General features: G+C 42.3%; 1 protein-coding gene and 1 pseudogene across 3 annotated transcripts in view; both read left to right on the top strand.

Moving 5' to 3' along the window:
• Hpse2 (heparanase 2 (inactive)) overlaps nt 1-20,000 on the top strand; it is a 1,004,606-nt gene that overhangs the window by 781,239 nt on the left and 203,367 nt on the right. For all 3 annotated transcript variants that reach the window (XM_032892002.1, XM_032892001.1, XM_032892000.1), the window contains one exon: nt 5,841-5,888. In XM_032892002.1, the coding sequence (XP_032747893.1) occupies nt 5,841-5,888 (48 nt within the window). The remainder of the gene's footprint in view (nt 1-5,840; nt 5,889-20,000) is intronic.
• Nucleotides 16,267-18,688, top strand: LOC116894727 (annotated as a pseudogene).

Genomic DNA, 20,000 nt, shown 5'->3' with positions numbered 1-20,000 from the left:
CCCCATGTTCGACTCCCTGGCCCCATAGGCTTATTCAAACATGAGTCTATGGGGGCTATTCCTAGCCATAGCAAATAATAAATATATTTAATCTAACTTTCAAAATCCCCATAGTTTATAGCAGTCTTAACAATGTTAAAAGTCCAAAGTTCAAGGTCTCTTCTGACAGTCATCCAATCACTTAAATGTAATCCACAAAACAAGACAGGAAACCGCCCGGGCAGCCTCCAAGCTCTGCATCTCCCTATCTGTTAAAGAGATCTTCAGATCTCCAACTCCTTTTTTATCTTTGGTGACTGCAACAAACTCCTTTCTCTTGGGCTGGTTCCATTCCCTGTTAGCAGCGTTCCTCAGCAGGTATTCCAAATCTATGACATGTTAATCTTGGGGTCTCCAACTCAGCTTCAACTTCACAGCTTCTTGTTCCAATGTCTGGGATCCACATATGCTTTTCTGGGCTCCTCCAGAGGTCTTGGGTCACTCCTCCAGCTGTGTCCTCTGTAGCACTCTAAGCTCAGGTTAATCTACTCCACTGCTGCTGCTGTTCTTGGTGATCATCCAATGGTACTGGCATCTCCAATACACTGGAGTCTTCTGCTGCAACTAGGCTTCACCTTTCACAGGCTCTATTCATGGTGCCAAACCTCAACTTCTTACATGACTACTTCAGTCCTGGGTCGTCAACTACAACTGAGACTGTAGCTTCACCAATGGCTTTCTATAGACTCTCATAGAGCCAAGCCTCAACTGCTCCTCATTGACCCCTTCATACCTTCAAAACCAATACCACGTGAATAATTCTTATACATTACCACGTCCAACCTTGGCTATCTCTGGAACACAGCTTCTTTGTGCTCTCAAAAAACACTTCCCATAAGATTTCACCTCAGTGATGCTGGTCTCTTCTTAATCACTGCTTATTTCTTAGCTCCAGCTAACCAAGATTAATTGTCCCAGTAGTCCCTTCTGTTTTTCACTCTAAAACCAGAGCCACAGGGCACAAACTGCCAAGTTCCGCTCCTTGCTCTAGCTGGAACATGGCCCCCTTGTTCTATTACATTATCACCAGCTTTCTGATTTCCAGCTCCTTCACTGTCTAAACTTGGCTGTTCTGGAACTTGCTCTGGAGACTGACCTTGAACCCAGAGATCTACAAGGCTTTGTCTCCTGAATCCTGGGCATGTGCTACCACACCTAGACTTAGCTTTTTTCTACTTAGAACTTGCTCTATACCAGGCTGGCCTTGAACTTAGAGATCTACTTGCCTCTGTCTCCAGGAATTAAAGGTGTGTTCCACCATGTTAGCTGTGTGGGATGTTGCCCCAAAGTCAGCACTCCTTTAATCTGTTTATCTTCTTGAACATAGGAGTCAGCTCCATTTCACTTCCTGGTGCCTCCTGATTACTTGAACCATATGTTATATATTTTCCTTTCTAAGCTTGCTATGCTTGTTCAAAATGCTCTTCACAAGACCTAACCAGAAAAAAATCTCTGTTTACCTCTTTTGAGACTTCCTTTGTCAATGCAAGTAGACTCTTCAGAGAAGGGCAAAAAGCAGCTACATTTTTTCATCACAGTATCAAGAACAATCTCTCAGGCACATATTGAAATTCTTCTCCTCTGAAACCCCTAACAAAGTCTTCCACATCCCTACTAGATTGGCCCAGTAAGCTCCACTTAAAGCATTCCATTACTTTCCAAATCCAAAGGCCCAAAATCCACATTCTTCCAAACAAAGGCCTATAATAACAATGCCTCAGTCCCTGGTACTAACTTATGTTAAGTACCATGCTGTTAGGTTCTTGCTGTGAACAGACACCATGACCAAGTCAACCTCTATAAGGACATCATTTAATTGGGGCTGGTTTACAGGTTCAGAGGTTCAGTCCATTATCATCAAGATGGGAGCATGGTAGTGCCCAGGAAGGCGTGATGCAGGAGGAGCTGAGAGCTCTACATCTTGTTCTGAAGACAAACAGGAGAGGACTGGCTTCCAGGGAGCTAGGATGAGGGTCTTAAAGCCCACGCCCACAGTGACAAACTTTCTTCAACAAGGCCACACCTACTCCAAGTCCACACCTCCTAATAGTGCTCCTCCCTGGGCCAAACATTCAAAACACCATAATATTTCTCAGTAAATTCTCCAAATATTCTATTTTGTCCTATCATATCTCCTATTTCATGGCTATATAGAGAGATTATTGGTATTATTTTCAATGTCCCTAACTTTATAGCGTTCCCATTCTTCATATAATATAAGTTTGATTGATAATGATTTATTGAAGGATTTACTGGCATATTTAACAGAACAAATGACTGAATGCAATGCAGGTCTCTAAGATGAAGCTCTTATGAAGAGTTGGTTTCTAGTTTTCATCATGGAGAACTGTCTATCTTTTTCATTGACTTTCCAGGGCCTTTTGGCCAAGCAGGATATTTTTGTTCTAATTTTCTTGTGACTACATAGCTGCGACACTCAATGACTATTTACTTTTTTTTTAAAGGTTTATTCATTTATTATATATAAGTACACTGTAGCTGTCTTCAGACACACCAGAAGAGGGCATCAGATCCCATTACAGATGGTTGTGAGCCACCATGTGGTTGCTGAGAATTGAACTCAGGACCTCTGGAAGAGCAGTCGGAGCTCTTAACTGTTGAGCCATCTCTCCAGCCCCAACTTTTATTTTTCAATGTATCTTCAATAGGATTAGAAAGTCCTGTTAGAAATATCTCAATAGTGCGACAATTAAAACTTCCACAACCTTCCTTGTTCTACCATACTGTGTTTCATTGTCACAATTCAAAGCTCCTCATCCCCCTGCAGTAGATTCCTGCCAACCAACTCCCACTGGTAACTTTCACACTTAACTACAGCTGGAGTCATCTTCCTAAAAACCAAATGCTAAACTGAACAGCCATCCGTGAAGGACACACACGAGCTTGTCCTATAGCCCTGCTAGCAGCTGGACACACAGACGCAATGGGATTTGGATGAGCATCTTACTGTTAGGACAAGGATCAGGTTATTACAGTGCTTTCTTGCTAAAGCCCTGACCAGCCTGACCTCCTACCATTCCCTCACCTCTTTCTTGGCATCCAGCTACACTGGACCCTGAGAACATAGCTTGTCTTGTTCATGCCTCCCATAAACCAGGTTGTTCCTTATAGCACAAGCTAGACCCTCTGTCTCTGTTCTGTTCAGAGGTACACATGATATGGATCTGCTTTCTAACACCGCAGACGGCAGAGCTAGCTGCTCTCCCAACTGTGACTGCACCGGCGCAGAGGCTGGAGCTGGTGTGGCACACAGTACCCTTGGTGGTTAGCGTGTACGTTTCTGTCTTCTGGGTCGCCCTGTATTTGCCTGTGGATGGACACCAACTGGATCACCGCTTGATGTGCGCATTCTGCACATTTTCTTGCAAATAAATACTAAAGAGCTTGCTTTTTTAGAAAAAAGTAAGAAACGTAAGGAAGATATTTAAGCCTGATATGTTTTCTAATAAATATGGCTGTATTCTCTCAACATAAAATTTCAACTTTTCCTTTTCCATTTTAGAGTTGTACTATGCTACTCGGCTCTGGTGGGACTAGCTTAGGGGCCTTGCAGGGTTCCAGAAACCGGGTTGGATTTGGAAACAAATTCTGATCTTAGTCCACACTGGCCGTGTGAGTTTGAACAACTCAAACACCTCTGTAAGATGCGGCTGTCTGTACTTTAAATAGGAATATCTCCCTGATTGTTTTCTTGTGCAGAGTGTGTGATCTACACACATGAGAAGCTGAAAACAGTTTATAAGAACAGGCAGTTTCCTTGTGGTTATTTTTATGATTTGGAAGGCAGTTTTTTAAACTATTATTATTTCAGAGATGATAGAAACTATTTTGGAGGAGTAAATCCCTTGCAAATGTATGTTTAAATCTTTGTTTCTTTTCTTTTAAAAAACTAATAATGTTTACATGTAAGACTGTCTAGATGTTCTGACTTTTACAACATCCTGAAGAAGAGATAAAGAATGCCGTCTCCCTCCCTTTATCTCTAGGCCACCGAGTCCTCCATGGCTTGGATTACAGATGCCGCAGAAATAGTCTGGGTGTCCTCATTCATTTCCTTTGGCCCGATAGTGTTTTATTTTCTTTTTCTGCACCTTGACAGATGCTTACTATGTGCTTATTGACTTGGGCTGCACATACCAACGTGGAAATGACCAAGTACATAAACATTTCTGTCCTGCTAACTCTGAAAGGGGACTCCTAAACACAGGGCAGGGAAGCAGGGAGGAGGGTGAACCACCCCGCCAGACCCAAAGGTTTTCCTGCTGGTGAAATGAGGCGAAGTGGCATAACCTAGAGTCAGCCAAGTGGGAAATCTGAAAAGTCTACCTTTCTAGCCAGTGAAGAAGCTGCACGTCATCTGTAACGAGGGATTGGTAACATCCAACATCCTCCTCACCAAGCACACACACACACACACACACACACACACACACACACGCATGTGCACACATACAGAGTGCATACTAAGTACTCAGAAAATGCCTTCCAAGCCACATGACATTTTGAGTAAACCCACCAGACTAATTCCATTCTGTTTTATACACTGTTATATTTCCTCATTCTTGCTCCCAGACTGTAGACTGGTACTGGTAGAAAGAAAAGCGAAAGCATAAAAGACAAAATCAATCGAAGACCATCGAGGCAGTTGCTTCTTCCTCCAGCTGTTCCTCCCACCCTGTTTGACGTGTCTGTCTGACGCCCTTCTCCCTTTTCCCTTTTCCCTTATTCCTTTATAGACTCACTTTGTGGCTAATCAAAATTCCTGGTTTCCACGTACGTCCAGTTTGTTCTACAGGTAGACTGAGTCCTTTCCCACCATCACAGCCAAACAGAACTTTTGATTTGCTCACAGTTCCCTTCTTTGCTCATCCATCTGTCTAGAGAAATTCTGCTAGTGTGGGGTACAGCAAGGGTCTTCCAGGATAGAGACCATCTCTTCTGTTCAAGAGCTCTTTGGTTATAAAACACAATCAAATGTTTTCTTTGAAGAGACATTCTTCTTTGGAGTCTTGAGGCTGAAAAGAACATTTGAAAGAACTGGGATGTTTCCTTTGATTCCTGATTTTGAGTAACAACTCTCCGAGAAAAGTAGTAGCCTTGGCAATACATGCCCTCGAACAAGTGAGCACAGACAGTTATTTCAAACATGTGGCCTGTGGCACTGCAAAACACAGTGCATTCTCCTCTTTGGTTCTGAACCTGCTCGGGGCCACACAAGGCTTTGCTGTAAACTGTGCCCAGAGCCAGCCTCTCTCTGCTTTAGAGCTAGGCATGCTGGATGGAGGATGCTTAGCTCCCTATCTAGCTGCTCCAGAAGTGGATAAGTTACTCTTTGAGGTGCTCGTGTTTCACACAGATGTGGCAGCTGTGCACTGGAGCATGTTTGACAGTGCTTTGCAGATGTGAAATTGGCTTCTCCCATGCTTTCTCCAGGGAGATAGGCCTGCAGTTTCCAAAGGCATCTACTGTGCTGCCATGCTTGGGAAAGAGCATTGTTTCCCAGCTGAGATCAGAGTCTTTGGAGAGTAGAAAGCAGCACAGGTATGTTTGGATCATGCAAAGATGAGTGTGAGAACTGTCAGGCATAGACTTGGGAACCTGACAGATGTGAGGAAAATGCTGCACTGGGAGTTTGATTTCCACTGCTAGGACTAGGGGTTGGTTCTCTGAGGAAGTATATCAGCGTGTGAATGGCCCAATATATGTCCTGCTTTGCCTCACTGTAGCTCTGGAGATATGGTTATTTCAAGTCACACCATCTTTTTTCTGTATTCCTACAGATTCCTGAAGGTGGCAGGAAGCACAGTAGATGCGGTTACCTGGCAACAGTAGGTATTCATCATCTTTATCTCACTTATCAGCTGCTGTGAAATGGAAGATAATTAGTTGTCACCAAGTTCACAGCTGACATTTGATAAACTACCCTTTATCTTTCAAGAAAAATTAAAATCATCTCTAAAGCTGTTATTAGAACACATGTTGTCTGATGTGCTATGACTTTATGTTATTATTTTCAAAACCATAACCCTCCCCCCCAATACTGACAATTTAGAAATCCTCCCTATTAATGTTCACTCTTAAATTAATCTGTCATGGATGAAGGATAATGGAGATGAAGTGTGACACCATTTCCCTGTAGGCCTTCCCTTGGGAAATGAATTTCTCTGTTTAAGAGAGGAAGCAGTTTTGACTGTTCAATATATCATGTGAACAGAGAAATAATATATTACCACCTGTAGTTTTAATTAGTGCCTAGAAATTTGATAATATCAAGCAGGTTAAAAAGAGAAAAAAATTAAGAAATTTGTATTATTTATTTGCTTATTTAGAAAAATTATTATTAAGAAAATAAAGCAGTTTTAGAAAAAGCCTCAACACTCCAGGAAGAATCTCATGTTGACAAGTTCTGTTACCTCAAGTGCAACTGGCCTTGTGAGGGTAGCCATCCAGTGTGAGGGTAGCCATCCAGTGTGAGGGTAGCCGTCCAGTGTGAGGGTAGCCATCCAGTGTGAGGGTAGCCATCCAGTGTGAGGGTAGCCATCCAGTGTGAGGGTAGCTGTCCAGTGTGAGGGTAGCTGTCCAGTGTGAGGGTAGCTGTCCAGTGTGAGGGTAGCCATCCAGTGTGAGGGTAGCCGTCCAGCGTAGCTGTCCAGTGTGAGGGTAGCCGTCCTGTGTGAGGTAGCTGTCCAGTGTGAGGGGTGTAGCTGTCCTGTGTGAGGGGTAGCCGTCCCAGTGTGAGGGTAGCAAGTCCCAGTGTGAGGGTAGCCGTCCAGTGTGAGGGTAGCCGTCCAGTGTGAGGGTAGCCGTCCAGTGTGAGGGTAGCCGTCCAGTGTGAGGGTAGCCGTCCAGTGTGAGGGTAGCCGTCCAGTGTGAGGGTAGCTGTCCAGTGTGAGGGTAGCTGACTAGTATGACAGTGGCTGTCCAGTGTGATGCAGCTGTGTGAAAGTAGCTGTCTAATGTGACAGTGGCTGTCTAGAGTGAAGGCAGCCATCTAGTGGGTACATTTAGGTGTTCTCTAAGTCTCTTGGTGTCTGTGCTAGCGTGTTGAATTTTGGAGTCCTTTCTCCTTGAACAGCATCTCAGTCACTTGTCAGTGTGATGCAGTTTGGCTGCACCCGTTCTCCCTTGTCTGTCCCCTGTGTTATGTGGGTCCGTGGTGGAACAATGAGAGTGAGAAAGGAAAATGAAGGGGATAGAATAATTATTAGAGTATCCAGAAGAACTTTGGGGTATTGGTAATCAATAACTCAAGTCACCGTGAGAACTGTTTTAGCCTATATTCAGACCCAGTTTACCTAAACAAGAAGTTTCAAGATTTTTTTTCCCCAGAAATTCTTGTCCTTCATCGTGTTTCTGTGAGTCATAGAATAAGTCTCCCGACTTGTCATTTATATTCACTCAGAAACCAGAAGGCAAACTCTGTTCCCTGGCCTTTGATTACTATATGTTCTGGGTTGAATGAGACATGTTCCCAAGATGTTCATGCATTTTAAGCACTTGGTTCTCAGTTAATGTCACCATTTGGGAAGGTTATGGAGCCTTTATGGAGTGGAGCCTTGCTGGAGGAAGTGCATCAGTAGGGGCAGGCTTGAGAGTTTTTATCTTTCCCCATTTCCTGTTCTTTCCCTGCAACCCCGCCCTGCAGGGAACCAGCCTGTCATCCCTCTACCTCTCCCTCACTCCTATTGTATTCAAATGACATGTGACCTTCCAGCTTCCTGGCCTACTGTGTTCTCCTAACTGTCCTCAGTCTTCCTGCCATGATAAACTCAATTTTTTTGAACTGTGATCCAGAACAGACTCTTTCCTCTCCTGACCTTCTCTTGGCCACAGTATTTTTCTCAGCTGCAGAGAGCAGTAACTAACACACTATCTCCTGATGTCAGTTGCTGTCACTGGACCATAACTCGACTGCATTTACTGTCTCCTGCACACTGAGGGTTTTCTTCTCTGAAGGTCCCTGCACATGTGTGCCTCAGTGCCTTCCTTGTGTGCCTTCCTTGTGCGTCAGTGCCTTCCTTGTGCGTCAGTGCCTTCCTTGTGTGCCCTCCTTGTGCAGCTTCCTTGTGTGCCTCATTTCCTTCCTACAGGCTGTTCCTTTTGTCTTCTCCCTACCATTCATATGCCTGACTCCTTGTCATCTTTTGAGTTTTAACCTTCATATCCTTGGAGAGACTTCCCTTTATGATTTTACTATCAATAGGTTCTCTCTCATTCTTTCTCTTGCTCATTTTACATAATACTTAAAATAATTTACAAAATATTTTCATAATTTGTTTTTTCACCATTTTGTATTTTTTCAAATTAAAAGGTATTTATTCAATTCATGACGTACCTTATTTAGACAATTGTTTATTAGGCATTTACTATTAAAGTATTAGTGGCTACATTGACAATATAACAATGCACTAGAAACTCTTCCTGAATTTCATATGTTGACCAGGTCTGCTCTGTGTGTTTAAATTGCTTGATTTAGAAGATCATGCTCCCAAATTTCCTGTGTTTTAAGGGCCAAAATACTTAATTTAATCTATCCATTGTGTAGAAACCCAGCAACGATTATACCAATATTAAATTCTAATTACAGGCACAGTGGTATAGCTTATATCTAAATACTTTAAAAACAAACAGACACATGTATGTTTCGGAAAGGGGTAGAAACTAGAGGGAGATACTTAATTCTTGATAAAGGTGAATGATAAGAGATGAAAGCCATATTTATGTGACCTTTCTGGTAGTCAGTTAATCCATATTTCACAAAGTATCTAGAATGGGAGCAGAAATAGGTGGTTATATCATAAGGAGGAACTAGAGGCTGGAAGAAGCTCGTGGGGAAAATTCCAGAAGTGCACGTAAACTTCCCTTGAATCTCTGGTCCTGGCAATGCATGTGCGCACTGAGATCTGAAGAGCCGGGTGCAAAGCAACAGCTGAAAAGCTAAACCTGTCAGTACAGAAATTTCAGGTGCAGGTGTGCATGTGCGTTCTTTTATATTTAGCACACATTAATTATAATAAAACTATGTTTTTCATGATCCAGATATTAGAATTAACAACAATTTCATAGTAATTGTTGTAAACATTCAGGAGTTAGGGGGAAATGTCCACATTAATTGGTCACAGGGAAATGCAGTGTATTGTAAACTACGCACTCCTTGTGACACTGTGCTATGGTCTGCTTCTTCCATAAGGTCAACTTCAAACTTCCCCCAGCAGTGAAAATATATAGTGTTTGTCTTTCTGTGCCTGGCTTATGTGCCCCACGCTCAGATATGTTGTTACCAACGATAGGAGCTCATTATTTATAATGGCCACATAATATTCCATTAGAAAAACGCTTTTTAGAAATGCAAATGACATGAAGGTGATTGTGATTAATAAAGGACACAAAACACTAAGTTTTCAGACACAAAGACACTATTAATAGCAGATGAGACTTGGATGTTCAGAAAGAACAAAGGACACCGGAAACCACAGATTCTTGGTTAAATAAAAAACACTATTTTTCCTCTTTATTTTTTTAAAAACAGATGAATGTGAATTTGTGAGTTATATTGTGGGGTTCACTACATTTGTGACTGTAAAATATGTATGACAAGACATCTACAAGGGTAAGGAAAACAGGCATTAAGTAGAAATACACTGCTGTGGCATTCTTTTGCATGGATTAATATGGTATCATATTATGAAGACCAGTATGCACAAGTGAAAGTTTATTCTTAAAGGATTCACTTGTAAAATATTGGACACAGTTAGACATTTTTAATAATTTTTTTTCGGAGCTGGTGACCGAACCCAGGGCCTTGCGGTTGCTAGGCAAGCGCTCTACCACTGAGCTAAATCCCCAACCCCACAGTTAGACATTTTTAAAAATCATAAAGAATAGCGACTGAATACTAAGAAATGGTGATTTAATTTTGAAAAATCATAAAGAATGCTAAGAAATGGTGATTTAATTTTGAAAAATCATAAAAGGAGGAAAACAATGACAAATAGAGAAAATAAAAATAAATGAGAGAGTCAGAAATTAAACATAAAAGATAGTCGGGCTAACCATAACAAATCAATAATTGTGTTAGGTATAATTGTTGTAAACTGTATAATTAATGCAAGGAAACTTAGATTGAATGATATAAAAGACCTAAATATTTTGCCTACAGGAGACATTTGAAGGTCTTTAGACCATTTTGAGTTGATTTTGTAAATGATGAGAGACAGGGGGTCTAGTTTATTGTATTATCTCTATGTAGATATGTATTTTCCTAGCATCATTTATCAAAGAGGCTATCTTTTCTCCATTAAATGTTTTTGACACATACACCAAAAGTCAGATGATTGTACCAATGTGTATGTTTACTTCTAGGTCCTCTGTCCTCTCCCTAGTGTCTGTGTCTAGGTCCTCTGTGCTCTCCCTGGTGTCTGTGTCTAGGTCCTCTGTGCAGTCTCTGGTGTCTGTGTCTAGGTCTGTGTCTAGGTCCTCTGTGCTCTCCCTGGTGTCTGTGTCTAGGTCCTCTGTGCTCTCCCTGGTGTCTGTGTCTAGGTCCTCTGTGCTCTCCCTGGTGTCTGTGTCTAGGTCCTCTGTGCTCTCCCTGGTGTCTGTGTCTAGGTCCTCTGTGCTCTCCCTGGTGTCTGTGTCTAGGCCCTCTGTGCTCTCCCTTGTCTCTGTCTCTGACTGCACTAGGACTTTCAGTCCTGTGCTATTTCCATTCCTTCCTACTATAGTAGTATTTGAAATTAAATGTGATGCCCAAGCATTATTGCTCCTGATTGGGATTGTGTTGTCTATTTGAGTTTGGTGCATCCATAGAAAGAAAGCAAGGACTGTTGTCTACTTGTGTGGTTATTTCACTGCAATTTTGATAGGACTTTGCTCAGTTTGCAGGCCACTTTAATAGTATTGCAGTTTTCATAATATTAATTCTGTCAGTCCATGAGCCTGGGAAGAAACTCTAAAAGTGCTGGAGGGGGGCACTTCAAACCATGGTTATAGACAAGGATTTAAACAGGACGAAGTAGTCCAGAACCCATTGCAAGACCTGACAAATGGGCTTGCATGAGATTTAAAAGCTTCTGCACAGCAAAGTAAGGAGTGAACAGAATGCATAAATAGAGGTTGGGATGAAAGGGTGTATTTGTTACCTACACATCTTACCACAGACTGGTATTAGAATGTATAAAGAACTAAAAGATGTAAATTCCAAAGTGCATATCCAAATAATTCAATCCATAAGTGGGGGAGTAAAGTGGACAGTGCTTCTCAAAACACAAAGTACAAGCAGCCAGTAGGTCCATGAGAAAGGCTTGCATCCTCAGCCACGAGGGACACACACGGCAAAAGCACGTGGAGATTTCATGTCCCCTTGTCAGAATGCCTATCAGTGAAGCCAAACCCAGGACCGATGGAAAGGAGCCCTAGGTGATCCTGGTAAGAGTACGAACTGGAGCAGTCACTACGGAAGTCAGTCTGGAGGTTTCTCTAGATATTAAGGTTATGATTTATTACTGCTTTGCAGACATTCTTATTGTTATTTTACCCTTCTCCTGTGTTTACCTCCCCCTGAAGAGCCCCCTTTCCCATTTCCCTTGCATCCTGCTATTCTCTTTGACTCTCCGCCTTCTGTGTTTAGCTCCCTTCTCCTCCCTAAAGAGATCCCCTTTTCAGTTTCCCTGATCAGATCACATGGAGCCCTGTTATTCCCCTCTCTGTTGCTCCCCAGCCCCCTTATCCTGGAAATGGACCCATTAATTTTCCTGGTTTCCACAGCTATGACAGGATAAGGATATGTACTCACATCTGAATATTTGGAGTTAAGAGCTGCCAGTGAGGGAGAGCACGTGACATTTGTCTTTCTGGGTCTTGGTCACATTACTCAGTACGATCTTTTCTCATAAATTCTGTCCATTTATTTACCAAGTTCATTATTTCATTTTTTCTTTACAGTTCAATATTATTCCACAATACATTCATATGTATGTATATATGAAGAAATAATATCATCTTTCACTCATCAGTTAAAAGATATTTAAAGTTGTTTCCATTTCATAGTTATTGTGAGTAAAGCAACACCGATCATGGCTGAATGGTGTATCTGTGGCTAGAACGTCAAGTCGAGTGACATAACTGGGTCATACGGACACTCATGTTTAGCTTTTGAGAATTCACCACACTGATTTCCATATTGACTGCAGCAGTTTGAAATCCCAGAGTATATTTATGATGACATAAATATTAGTAATACAATACATATAAAATGTAACGTTGGAAATTAACACATTTGAAAATAATCTTATTCTTTAATATTAAAGAAATTGTCACTGCCCAGCTCCATCATTTATGCCCTAATTTCCCTGGTCCAAAAGCAGTTTGCATAGCTTACCCGCCAATATGTTTATTTCCATGTTTCTTTTTTCTCCTCAAGTTGATTTTATTGAGAGACCTTTATCCCAGCAACAGAGTCAAAGTAGGACATTATATTTCTTCTCCTATCTTCTGGTCACCTTTATTCATGGGAATATCAAGCAAGAATAACCTAATCTCTAACAGCACACACCTCTCTCTCTCTCTCTCTCTCTCTCTCTCTCTCTCTCTCTTCTCTCTCTCTTTCTCTCTCTTATTTACATTTCAAATATTATTCCCTTTCCTGGTTTCCTGTCCATAAGTGCTCATCCCCCCTTCCCCATACAAGTGGTCCCCCTATCCACCCCCCTTACTGCCCCCACCCCAGACATTCCCCTGCACTGTGGGTCCAACTTTGGCAGAACCAAGGGGTTCCTCTGCCACTGGTGCCCCAACAAGTCTATTCTCTGCTACGTATGCAGTTGGAGCCCTGGGTCAGTGCATGTATAGTCTTTTGGTAGTGTTAGTCCCTGGAAGCTCTGTTTAGTTGGCATTGTTGTTCTTATGGGGTTGCAAGCCCCTTCAGGTCTTTCAATCATTCCTCTAATTCCCCCCAAAGGGGGTCCTGTTCTCAGTTCAGTGGTTTGCTGCTAACATTCACCTCTGTATTTGACCCAATCACAGAAAAACACTTGGTATGCACTCATTGATCAGTAGATATTAGCCCAAAAGCTCGAATTAACCAAGATGCAATCCACAGACCACAGGAAGCTCAAGAAGGATGACCAAAATGTGGATGCTCCTACTTTTTCTTGAAAGGGGAAACAAAAATATCCATAGGAGGAGATATGGAGGCAAAGTTTAGAGCAGAGACTGAAGGAACAGCCATTCAGAGCCTGCCCCACATGTGGCCCATACATATACAGCCACCAAACTAGATAAGATTGATGAAGCTAAGAAGTGCATGCTGACAGGGACCAGATATAGATCTCTCCTGAGAGACAATTTCATATTTCTTAATGACTGACTGAATCAATTATCTTGATTTTCCCCAATTCTCTTAATCAATTACTATGGAAGGCAAGAATTTAGTTCTCTTATGCTTCTGGCTTCATATGACTTTATCCCTTTATCCCTCTTCCAGTGTCTTATTTTTCAGTGGTTAGATCAAAATTCATTGTTCATATTGCTCCTATTAATTTTAAAGTTAATTTAGTTTGCATGAGAGAAAGAGAGGCATTGGTTCTGTGTGTAGAGTCCAGAGAAGGGTGTCAGATACCCTGTGTCATTCCTTTGAGACAGGATCCCTTCCCCCCCCCCCGAGAACTCCCACTTTGGGTGGGCTAGGCTAGCAGCAGCCAGCAAGCCACGGGGATCCTCCTATCTCTGTCCTACATTGCTGGAGATCAGTGGTGTGAAAGTTCACACTCAGATTGTTACTTAGTGGCTGTGATCCTAAAGCACAGAAAGTGATCATGATCACTGAGCCATTTCTCCAGCCTCAGGCTATGTACATTTAATTCATAGATCAGATATATGGTATTCTTTGATTAGTATTTCACAAGTTTTTGTTTCCTTCAGTGTTGATAACCACCATTTTCTTTAGTTGCTAACTCCTCTTAATCTACCATTAACTCATCTTAAAACTCTACACAGTTGTAAATTTCTGTAAATGTGGATACTTAAGGTAGCAGCTGGCTTTGTCTCCTCAGAGACCTGCTCCTCCAGCCATCTCTACTGTTCCCATCTGGACCGGTTGATCTCGGTACTTCCTGAACAGCTGTTGTCCTGGGCTTACCCTTCACCATCATCCTCTGGGTTCTCCTTGACTTTTTATTTATTGGATAAATAAAAACCCTTCTTTGAGGTTTATTCCCTCAACTTAGGGTATCTTTTCTCCCAGGAACCTAGTAGGGAAGATAAATGAGGGCTACACATGTTGAGCCTTGTCTTGCAGTTTGACTTCTATGTTAGGTGCACACGGCTCTCCCTTGGGATGCACACCCACCCATGCTCCATTTCACTCTAGCTTCCATTGTAACTACTGAAAAATCAGTATCTTTAAAACTCTCCAATCCTTCCATTTAGACGGCTTTTCTCTCTCTTAATAATTAATAATTAGTAACCTCCCTGTCCCCAGGGTTCTTCTGTGTGACTGCCTTCATTCTGTCCAGTTGGTATTTGGTAGACACTCTGTCTGAAACCACACCGTCAGTTTAAGATCTTCTTAGAACATTTTCCTTTGATAAGGACCCTCCCCTGGGAACGCCGTCCCTTCTGGGGCTGTTACCAATCAGGTTTATTGACAGTCCTTAGGTTGCACTCTGATCTCTACATACTTCTCCATTTTGTTCTTACCTCTGTTTCCTTACAGATGCCCTTTGTCATCTACATTTTCTGTTGAGGTGTCTGCTTCTACAATGTCCACTCCTAAAGCTGCTCTGTCACTCAGAAGGTCCCTTCAGGCCCCCTTTGCTTGTGTCTGGATAGATTGTCTCTCATTTCCTCCCCAAGGATATCAACTTTAGGTCCAGTTGAAATTTGTATTTCTACTACTTCCAAAGTCCCATCTCTGTTCCTCAGAAAGCCTTTTCTACCAGTCCTCATCCTGTCTCTGGACATGCTGTCATCTGTGGTCTTTTCCCTCTGTCTGTCCGTCGTTTTGTCTGCTCAGGACGGCCTTCCTTCCCCGTGTGTTCTCCTGTGTCCTTTGTTAATGCTGCAACCTCTGCTTCCCTCCCTTTTCTCCTTTATTTACCTTCATTGCTAACTTTGGAATTAAAGCTCCCTTCTCCCGAATTCCTGATTTTGAATTTCTAGTTTTGTTCATAAGAGCTGAATGGATTTGCTTTTACCCTTCAACCAATGAGTGCACAGGAAATTGTGGCCAGAGCATCAGACTTCTCACCATTTCTACCCATCGCTCCTTTGGTTGTTGTTCTCTACTCCTCTAACTTTCCAGCTGAGTCCGCTCACATTGGGGGAAGGAAGGGTGTTTGCCTCAGTGCCTAGAAGCTCGCAGCTGTACTTGGGATTGCCCTCACCTCCCCGGTGCTTGATGGCCCGACCCAGCTCCACCTCGGCTGCTCTGCTTTTCTGGGGATGAGGCAGTTCCCCAACCACCCTGGGCAACGGTGCATCTACTCGTTCATCTCAGCACACCGTTCACTCTGGACAACTATTCAGTCTTCCACGGTTTTTATAGAAAAATGAGATTTATACTGACTTGCTATGCTAGAGCTATAACAAATTTTAAATTATTTAACAATAAATTTATTAAATTTGAACACATATATTTTATAGAAATTTACTTTATTTTTCAAAACCAGGAAAATTAATTAGAAAAAAGGCTTTGGTTTATATTGTTGCATCTCTTAACATCTGATTTAATTAAATGCATGCATTATTTTGTTTTAAACCTGCAAAGAAAATTTGGCTTCATTAAAGAAATGTGGTTGAAAGAGGAAAGTATATTTCAGAATATCATTTCCAGATAATTGCAGGTGTTCTCAGATATTAAAACAGAATGCATTGAGTGATAGTTTCTTCTACATTATTTACTGAATATAAAACTATGCAAGTGACCCTCTCACACCCTGGCCACTAGATCACACAGGTCTTGAGCTTTGCAGAGATCTCTTACCCATGGCTAGTGCTATAATGGCCTGAATCAATTGGAAAATAGTACTTCACTGAATTGAGTTATATAGATCTTTCAAATGTTAACATATTTCATTATAAAATATCAAAATAATCAAACTCACTGATAGTACCAGTGACCTATCATATGTCTGAAACCAGTTAAGTCATACAAGAAAGAGTCAGTCCTTTAGATGACAATCATCTAAATGGTTTTCTGTGACGCGAGCTATGATTCTTGATCAGATGATTCTGAGAGTAAGTAAAGATTGAATGCTACTTTCTCAAAGCCTACTAATTGTGTATAGCAACCGTTGGGAGCTGAAACTCCATAGAGTCACTCATAGTGTGCTTGTTAGAAATGTAAATTTTCAGGTCCCATTATAGTACATTAGTCAGGGTTCTCTAGAGTAACAGAACTTATAAAATGAAATCCTCTCTCTCTCTGTAAACACACACACACACACACACACACACACACACACACACACACACACAGAGAGGATTTTTTAGACTTATTTACAGGCTGTGTTCCAGCTAGTCCACAGTGGTGCCTATGATCAGAAAGTCTAAGAATCCAGTAGTTGCTCAGTCCACAAGGTTGGTTGTGTCAGCTGGTCTTTTAGTATATACACTGGAATCCCAAAGAAGGTAGGCTCTAATGCCAGCGAAGGAATAGACTTTCTAGTAATGCAAGAGCGTTAAAGAGTAAAGCAGTGTTAGCAGCTGCTGCCACCATTGCCGGCCAAGCCACTGCCGCTTCCTCCTCCTCCCTCCTTCCCCCTCCCTCCTCCTTTCTCCTCTCATCTTCCTCCCCCCTTCTTCCTCCCTCCCTCTTCCTCTTCTTCCTCTCATCTTCCCCTTCTTCCCCTCCTTCCTCCTTCCTCTTCCTCTCCTTTCCTCCCCCCCTCTTCTTCCTCCTCCCTCCTCTTCTCTCTTCCTCTCATCTTCCTCCCCTCTTCTTCCTCCTCCTCTTCCCTCTTCTTCTCTCCTTCCTCTTCCTTCCTCTTCCCTTCCCTCCCCTCCCTCCTCCTCCTCTGTCTCTTCTTTCTTTTCTATGTCCTTATATAAGCTTCCAGAAGAAGTGGAACCCAGACTAGATCTGTATCTGAAATGTGTCTTCCTGCCTCAAAGATCCCTATTAGAAGTAGAACTTCTTATTTCAAACTAAGCAGAAATTCCTCACAGATGTGTCCTCTATTTCTGAGTTTTAGTTAACTATAGATGAAGTCAAGTTGACCACCAAGAATATACCCAGAAAATAAGAAACCTTGAAATTCCAGGTACTTCTGGTATACTTGAAAGTTTGGAAACCACTGTGAGATAAGAAAGCAGTCTGTATCTGATGCTTAAGAATACATTTGTTGAGACTTTGTCCCAGCTGCTGAGCAGGGAGAGGTGTGGCTCTGCAACAGATACACAAGATGATCAGAGATGCTGGGCCCCGCACCCACCACCAGTAGCTGCTGCAGATTATAATTAGAGTCAGTTGAAGATTATAATTCTTCTAACACTTTGAATGTGAAGACTGTGTCTGAGACCCCAGCAGTGTCACTAGTGTCTGAAGATGATGATGACAACGCTACCCCACCTCCAGGGATTGCTCCACGCCCAAAACACACAAAATCTGTATATACAAGTTCTGTGATTGAACCACTTCCTGTTACTCGAACTCAGGATGTGGCTACATCTTCTATTTCTCCTACTGAGAATAACACCACTCAGCCAGATGCTTCGACCCATAATACTGAAAAGCAGAAGAAGAAGCCTAAAATGTCTGATGAAGAGATCACTCATAGTGAGTGTGGGCAGTCCCAAGAAGAAGTATACATGGTTCGAGATGATTGGACAAGATGCTTCAGGCACAGTGTCTCCTGCAATGGATGTAACCACAGGGCAGGAGGTGGCCATCAAACAGATGCATCTTCAGCAGCCGCTGTAGAGAGAACTGACTGTTAATGAGATCCTAGTCAGAGGGAAAACAAAAACCCAAATACTGTGAACTGCCCGGAGAGCTACCTCATGGGAGATGAGCCATGAGTTGTCATGGAATACTTGGCTGGAGGCTCCTTGACAGATGTGGTGACAGAAACCTGTATGGATGAAGGCCAGTTATCAGCTGTGTGCAGAGAGTGTCTACAAGCCTTGGAGTTTCTACATTCGAACCAAGTCATTCACAGAGACATCAAGAATGACAATATTCTGCTGGAAATGGATGGCTCTGTCAGGTTAACTGACTTTGGATTCTGTGCACAGATAGCTCCAGAGCAGAGCAAAAGGAACACCATGGTGGGAGCTCCATGTTGGATGGCACCTGAAGTTGTGACACGCAAGACCTGTGGACCTAAGGTTAGCATCTGGTCCCTGGGTATTATGGCAATTGACATGATTGAGAGGGAGCCTCCATACTTCAATGAAAACCCTTTGAGAGCCTTGTACCTCATTACTACCAATAGAACACCAGAGCTTCAGAACCCAGAGAAGTTGTCAGCTATCTTCCAGGACTTTTTGAACTGCTGTCTTGAGATAGATGTGGTGAAGAGAGGTTCAGCTAAAGAGCTACTACAGCATCAATTCCTGAGGATTGCCCAGCCTCTCCAGCCTGACTCTACTGATTGCTGCAGCAAAAGAGGCAACGAAGAACAATCACTGAAACCATGCTCACCCCAGCCTCAAGTGCCGAGCCTTCTATGAAATGAACACTCATTTCGGGAACTCTGACCCCTCGTGTCCTCTTCTCCTTTCCTTGCTTCTCCCATTTCCTGATCTAGTGCTCTCAAGTCTTTGATCCTTGGGAACTGTCTAGCACTGAAGAGAACTGCAACTGGATGACTAATCCAGCAAAGGCCATTGCTAAATAGGAATTCCCTTCCATGGAGGGGACTGATGAGCAAGGGTTTACCTGAATAAACCTGTTTCTACAAAACAGAAATCTCAATATCCCGTTTCTTTCCCCTCACACTCAGTTCTTAGCTGTATAAACTTGTGGTTTGAAGCATTATCAATTTGCGATCAGTTGACATTGCTTTAGTTTTTTATTTCTGTGACCAAATTGCCCAAACACTTCATTGTATTTGAAAACCAGAACAGCCTTGAAATGCCATGGGGCCTGATAATCTGCTAGGGGTTTGAAGAGGCTCTGTTTCCTGAACCATGACCTTGGTGCAGCTGATCCTGACACGGGAAAACTAAGCAGCTGTTTTGGAGAATCATAGCCCAGTAGTGTTCCCTTGCTACTTCTAGTGAAATGGTCTGAGCTATGTAGCAGCTTTTGATTCCCTGCATCCCATAGGCTGCTGCCTGCGTTCTGTCCTTATTTATAGCATTGAGAGATTTCCTACAGCACATGCTGAGTACAAGACATGTGAGAAGTCAGACGGAAAGTGCAGCTACTTTTAGCACATGGCTGGCTTCAGCATATACTTGTATGATACTTCAAGATCTCAGCTTGTTTCTACCTGGGACTAGATCTTCTATTAGCTTAACTATTTGAGTCAAAAGAGAAGGTCTGCAATTAGGAAAGGATGTGCTACTACTAATAAGGGGACCCTGTTTTTAAGTGCAAGACCAGGCTCTCTGGACGTGCTTACTCTGGCTATTCGATTTGTTACCTCTTGCTCTCTGTGTTTTTGGGTCTCCTGCTCTGGTAGGATGCTTGGCTGGCATTGTGGCTTGTCATGTCAGCCCCACTGACTACCTTGTCATTCTCAGAGGTCCTACCTCCTTAGCAGCACAAGCTTATATTTCCTTCAATAAAAGGAGATGAAAATATTCTAAAAAAAAATTCATTTGTTACCAAGGTTCTTCCACAAAACTTTATACAGAGGCTTCTGTTCTATGAGAAAAAGGATCTAGAATATTGTCCTGGACATTGGCTTTTATAAAATTCCTACTCTTGGATGTCAAGATCATAGCTCGAAGTCATTTAATTTTTAGTAATTTTTCTCATATAAAAGTTGGGACTT

Source organism: Rattus rattus, chromosome 2 (assembly GCF_011064425.1).
Source record: "Rattus rattus isolate New Zealand chromosome 2, Rrattus_CSIRO_v1, whole genome shotgun sequence".
Taxonomy (NCBI): Eukaryota; Metazoa; Chordata; class Mammalia; order Rodentia; family Muridae; genus Rattus; species Rattus rattus.
This window is presented reverse-complemented; position numbering and strand designations above follow the sequence as displayed.